This window comes from Ranitomeya variabilis, chromosome 1, assembly GCF_051348905.1.
Source record: "Ranitomeya variabilis isolate aRanVar5 chromosome 1, aRanVar5.hap1, whole genome shotgun sequence".
Classification (NCBI taxonomy): Eukaryota; Metazoa; Chordata; class Amphibia; order Anura; family Dendrobatidae; genus Ranitomeya; species Ranitomeya variabilis.
The window spans coordinates 1,141,859,200-1,141,865,199 of NC_135232.1; the positions used below are offsets into that span (position 1 = coordinate 1,141,859,200).

Consider the following 6,000-nt stretch of genomic DNA (forward strand, 5'->3'; position numbering starts at 1 on the left):
CTAATTCAAATTGTCCTCCACTGTCTAAATCTGAGCTTCAACCTTCTGGCTCTCATTAAGTTCTTGTTTAAAAAAAATTGGTGTTTAGGGCCTACTAACTTTGTCTGCCGCTCCCTGGTGTTGTCCTCCACTGTATAAATCTGAGCTTCAGTCTTTATGCTTTTGGCCTATAGTAGCAGATATTAAACTGCATTTGGCCTACTAGTGTGGTTGGGCCCTTAAAACAGTGTCTGCTGCTCCTGGGTTTGCTACTCCACTGAACAAAGCAATGCTGCCTGTTTAGTCCTGTTACCAATTTGGAACTGCATTTAGCCTACTTTATTCTTTGGCCCTATATCTGTGTTTCCTCCTCATCCTGCCCATTGCCCAGCCACTGCTAGATGAGTCTGCTGGTACATTGACCTAGACCACTACATTCCCCTTGCATTCTACACAGCCAGAATCTGACCCTGCTGAAAGTAAGGTTCCCCTTCCCGCATGTTATACCACCTTACACAGGGACAAAGAGGAAGGTGCAGATGAAAGTGCAGGTTCCTTCATCAGGTGGGGGGCATACTCGTTGGCGACGTCACTGGCACAGGGCCCCTCAGAGTACACAAAAGTGACGCTGCCGGTGGGAGGCGCCCCCGCCGTGCAAACACACCACCGAACTTTGAGGGGCCCTGTGCCAGTGCCAATGCGAACGAGTGGGCCTCCCTGCTTGCTCAGGATCACAGCACTTGCAAAGTTGAAATACTTACCTCTCAGTGCTCCACCGCCGTGACGTAGTCCACGTTTCCTGGGCCCACTAAAACCTTGAACCAGCCCTACCCCCCACAACTTTTGCCAAATGACCCCCAATTTCCAATGCCCAACTATTATTATAAAGTTAATTAAGATTGACAAGCTTCAGAAACAAGAATGTATATTTTTGGCATTAAAATGGGCACTGTAGGTTTTTTCCTGGCCTCCACTCACTGCCGACTATGCTTCCCCATTGACTTGCATTGGGTTTCGTGTTTCGGTCGATCCCCGACTTTTAGCGATAATCGGCCGACTGCACTCGACTCGACTTTGGACAAAGTCGGGTTTCACAAAACCCCACTCAATCTTAAAAAAATGAAAGTCGCTCAACCCTACTCACATACATTGCCTGCATGCCTTGCACTGATGTGGATATGTGCACATAGACTCCCCTGCCTACCTAGCACTGCAATCTATGTACCCCCGAATAAGCCCTTAAAAGGACTGATGGTTTCTCAGGAGTTGTGGACTGAACAGTTGCAGACCTACACTAACTAATAAAAGAACAAATCTGACCCTGTCTCATCAGCAGCTCTCCCTACACCAGCTGAGTCTGGAGCAGAATGTGGCAAGCAGGGCAGCACCAGGTCTCTTATAGATCAGATGACGCAGTGTGGCCAGCAAATCACTGTAATACCACAGCAAAGATGGCTGCGGCATTACAGTGCATGATAGACAATCCCTGCATGTTCACTGGCACTCTATAGAGTGCAAAAATTGCATTGTGGAGACCCGAGCTCCAGCTGAATAATCCCGGAAATACTCGTTGCCCGCCGAGTACACCGAGCATAGTGATACTCGGGCGAGTAATGAGCAGTGGCGAGCACGTTCGCTCATCACTAGTAAAACCAATGTTTTTCAAAAGTACAACTTGTCCCGCAAAAAAGAAGCTCTCACATGGCCATTTTGACAAAAAAATAAAAAAGTTATGACTCTTGGAGGAAGGGGAGCAAGAATCAAAAACGCAAAAATGGAAAATGGCCCAGAGGTTAATAGATTAAATGAAATCAATTAAACAGATCAAAAAATTGTTAGTGGTGTTGGTATATACCAGAAAGGATTCAGTTGCAAGCATGACAATAACCACACAATTGTCATAATTAACTAATTTATAAATGATAATGTATTTATGCTAGGAATACCTTTCCAAACGGGAGTTCCAAAGTAAACTGGACCTCTGCGGGTATAGGACCGTGTAGGAGCCTGCACAACAGCCAGAAATAGATCACTAGGATACCAGCAGGGGACCAGTAGTAGCAGCTGAATCTGTAGGGTTTAAAACCCTGAGTGCAGAGAGCTGCTGTAAATCTAACCCATCAAAGGAAAGGTAAACCCACTTTCCCTCTATTACAGTCAGTATTACATTACTTGGTGGGAAGACCTACCGCAGCTCTCTGCACTCAGGGTTTTTGCCTGGTAATTTTCTGTGGTCCTCTAGGAAAATATTTTAAGAGACTGGGGGGACTTAGTGGTACCCCATTTTTCTGTATCCCACTTGACTGTTTGCCACCTCAGAATGTGGGACAATTAGATTGATTACCTGATGTGTACTTTGAATACCCTTTGAACCCTACAGATTCAGCTGCTATTACTGGTTCACTACTGGTATCCTAGAGATCTATTTCCTGCTGTAGTGTGGGCTCCTACACGGTCCCATACCCGCAGAGGTCCAGTTTACTTTTGAACTCCCATTTGGAAAGGTATTCATAGCGCAAGTACATCTATTTTACTTAGACACTGAAAAATAATTAAAGTTAGGTTTTAATGCATCCCTTATATTGGGTCTATTTACCCTCTGGGTAATACGTTATTGAGAATTTTTCATAGCTAAGGGCTGCTCACACTTTAGTTTATTTTTGCTCATTTACTTGGCATGGGGGGCAATAGCAGCAGCCGTACTGACTGCATCTTCAAACCACTCCGTACCCCTTCATACCTTGCCAGTTGGCATACAGCAAATAGACACAGCAGTTAGTACCCGTGTTTACTCATTCTCTGACTTGTGCTACAGTGGTGTTCTGACAGTGTGCACTGGCCCTCGCACATACTCATCCTCCGACATACTGTACAGTAAATTGTTGAGCATCAGTACTCTCCGTCTTTTTCACTCTTGGGGCAAGGCCAGTTGGATTGGCCATTGAACCCCAGCCAGAGGAATCCTCAAGCATCAGAAGAGACTGCTGCACAACTAGTGGCTCAGACAGATTGGCTATTTTGAAAGGGGTTGAGGTGGATGAATGTTCATGACCATGGTCCTTAAGTGCCAAATCTGTGCATTCTGCAGGACAATGGGTGGAAGACAATGCCAACAAATTAGTCACTTTCAACCATCCAATCTACCACCTTTTCACCATCTTGTGCCCATACCATTCTGCCAGCATTAATCAGATCTATGTAGCAGGTGCAGAGCTACCACGTCTTCTCTTTGCAGCAGCTCCACCAACACAGGCTGTAAAGAGTAGATTTAAAGGGGCTGCATGCATTAAGCTTTACTGCACTCTTTTCTTCTGTCTGACAACGCGGCACAACATGTGATGCTGTCTTTATACAGGTTATCTCATGTGTTGCGCCAACCAATCACAGCTATGCCAATATTGTGATGCAGCAGGAAGTGCACACAGTGATAGAGCATGGTAATTGGCTGATATGCAGCCATTCACCAAGATTAATTAGGTGCAGCCAATGCACTTTTGGCTTAGAGTCCATGTTTGAGGTTTGGAACCGCACACAGCATAGGGTGTCTGATATGAACGCCGAACATGAGTGATCTGGTGCGCCAATCGAGCATAGTGCTCGAGCATCCATGATACTCAATCGAGCAACGTTGCTACATCGAGTACCGAGCAGTACCAAGCATATTCGCTCATCACTACTGTCCATGTTTTGTAAAAAATAATAGGCATTTAAATAAAGTTTCAGATGTTACTCAGTGATAATAGGTTGAAGGTGAACCAGATCAGCTAAATTACATTAGTAACAAAAAGTCTTAGTTTAGTTGGGCTCTCATAACTGTTTTTTTCGCATGACCCCGATACATGGTCCAAGTCAGTAGTCTCAGGTTGTGGACAGGAGCTAAGAGAATTTCCTCTCTCTCCAAGATCCCAGGTTCAGGTTATAACTAGCTAACCTGACAACAATCATCTTGTGCAGCATACAGGTGATTTCTCACCAGCTAGTGTTAATAATAAACCAAGCCTGGAATCCTGGACTATTGACCATGGACTGGTGTTAATTATTGGCTGCTGATTTCTTACCTGTGCATATCCATACAGATTCAGCAGTTCTGCCATCGGCACAGTTGTTACTGATAACTGATCTCCAATAAAACCTGCAATGTTACTTTCTTTCCCGCAGTTATAGTTAGGGACGGGAGCTTCTGGTCCTGATAATATTTGTATGACACTTTTCACAGCTTTTCTAGCACTGGTACAAGAATCAGACACATAATATCCTAAGGTCACATTGGGCAAAATGTACGGATTTTTATTCACTTCCTCTATGGCAAATTGAAAATCCAAAAAGGCCTTGTAAGTGGAAAAAAGAGCTCTGAAAATATACACAACATTTCTACCAGTTAATGATTAATGACATTATGTTTGATATCAGATTAAAGAATACATTGATGTGGACAGCAGTACGTGACACATTGAAATTCAATAGGTTTTTTTATTGTTCTGAAATTGTACATGATGTACTAGTAAAGTGGGAAAACTACAGGGGTTATATTATTTTCTTTACCAAATATGTATTTTTTCAATATTTCAAATTGTTTACAATACGGTTGCATGGATGTCGATAGAAAATGGCAATGACAAGATCTTCAAAACTTACTAACATAGTAATAACATTTCACATTTTTGAATTTTTCCCTAATTTTCTTTGACGAGTCATATATTTTTTATTTTTGATCCAATTAATGAAATCATTCATTTTACCATATGTAGCACTGAAAAAAAGTAAAAAAAAAATAGATAAATTTATATATTATATAAAAGTTATATGGTGAAAAACATGCAATTATGCCATTTATTTTTACAGCATTAACTTTGCTGAGACTTAACTTATCCTGCTTTGACAGAAAAACATTTTCAGTGATTTGCATGAAAAAATACTTTTATGAGCATAGTTAGAATGACTCAAAAAAATAAGAAAGCAAAAAAAATAAAAGCGGCTAACACAAGTGAGCTGTATAAACAAACCAAAAAACTAAACACAACTTACAGAAATGCACAGTATAAACAAACACAAATAATAAAAAAAAACAAATAACAAAAGTGAGCAGTATTAACAAACAAAATAAAAAAGCAAAACGAAAGAAAATGAATTCTAGCAATACAATGTATAATTTGTGAAATCATTGTTAGTAGCAATACTTAATACAAAGATACTGGGATAAATGCTTTTATCAATTTTAGATACAGTTGTTTTATCGGGGCTGAGCTGCCATCTAGACTGTAAAAAAGCAAACATATTTTTTCCGTGGTCTAAAAAACCTCTTTTGTATGTTTCTGACAAGCAAAACTTGAGTTCACATTAATACATTGTTCAAATTATTCTGCCAATCAATTATTTCTAAAAGTAGATACAAATAATTTTCATGATCATTTTGCACTCATACATGAAGGCAATTTTTTATTTTGACTTACCCATTGCAAAACATTACTGTCTGATTTGTACTTGCTGGAATCTCTTCCATGTTTAAATTAACAGTGAATATTCCTCCGATTATAACGTCCCCATGCTGATGATATTCATTTTCTTCGATTGCCTTTTGTATTCTCAGCTTACACGTAGTGGAGATTGTCAAAGTCATATAAAGAGAAAGGCACAGGATTATTACAGTTGTCATTACTAGATGGTAAGAAATTCTGAAATTACAGTAATTTTGTCAAATAAATCTGCCAATGGGTAATCTAATCTTCGCAGAATTCAGGGATTCAGCATCTGCCACGGGTCAATGAAGATTTTCATCTGTGATAGAGAAAGCAACATCCCACACATTATATAACTATTGGAGTTATTTACAATATGTAATTAAGTGATACTGTAATATTAAACTTACCAGATGTGTCCTACTTTTTTTCTTTATATGACTAAATAAAATTGTCTTGTTAACTCGATCCTGACAAAGTAGCTTACATTTCTAAATGTCGCTCATACAAATAAAAATGTTCATCTTTTGAAATGACATATTCAAGAAGCAAGAAAGTCCTTTAT

General features: G+C 40.2%; 1 protein-coding gene across 1 annotated transcript in view; it reads right to left on the reverse strand.

Annotated features, from left to right (window-relative positions):
* The window catches only part of LOC143800762 (vomeronasal type-2 receptor 1-like), an 82,759-nt gene extending 77,163 nt beyond the window's left edge, over positions 1 to 5,596 (reverse strand). Inside the window, exons 1-2 of the mRNA XM_077281209.1 lie at positions 5,447 to 5,596; positions 4,038 to 4,307 (exon numbers count right to left, since the gene is read on the reverse strand). Coding sequence (XP_077137324.1) covers positions 4,038 to 4,307; positions 5,447 to 5,596 — 420 coding nt within the window. The remainder of the gene's footprint in view (positions 1 to 4,037; positions 4,308 to 5,446) is intronic.
* Between the last annotated feature and the right edge of the window lie 404 nt (positions 5,597 to 6,000).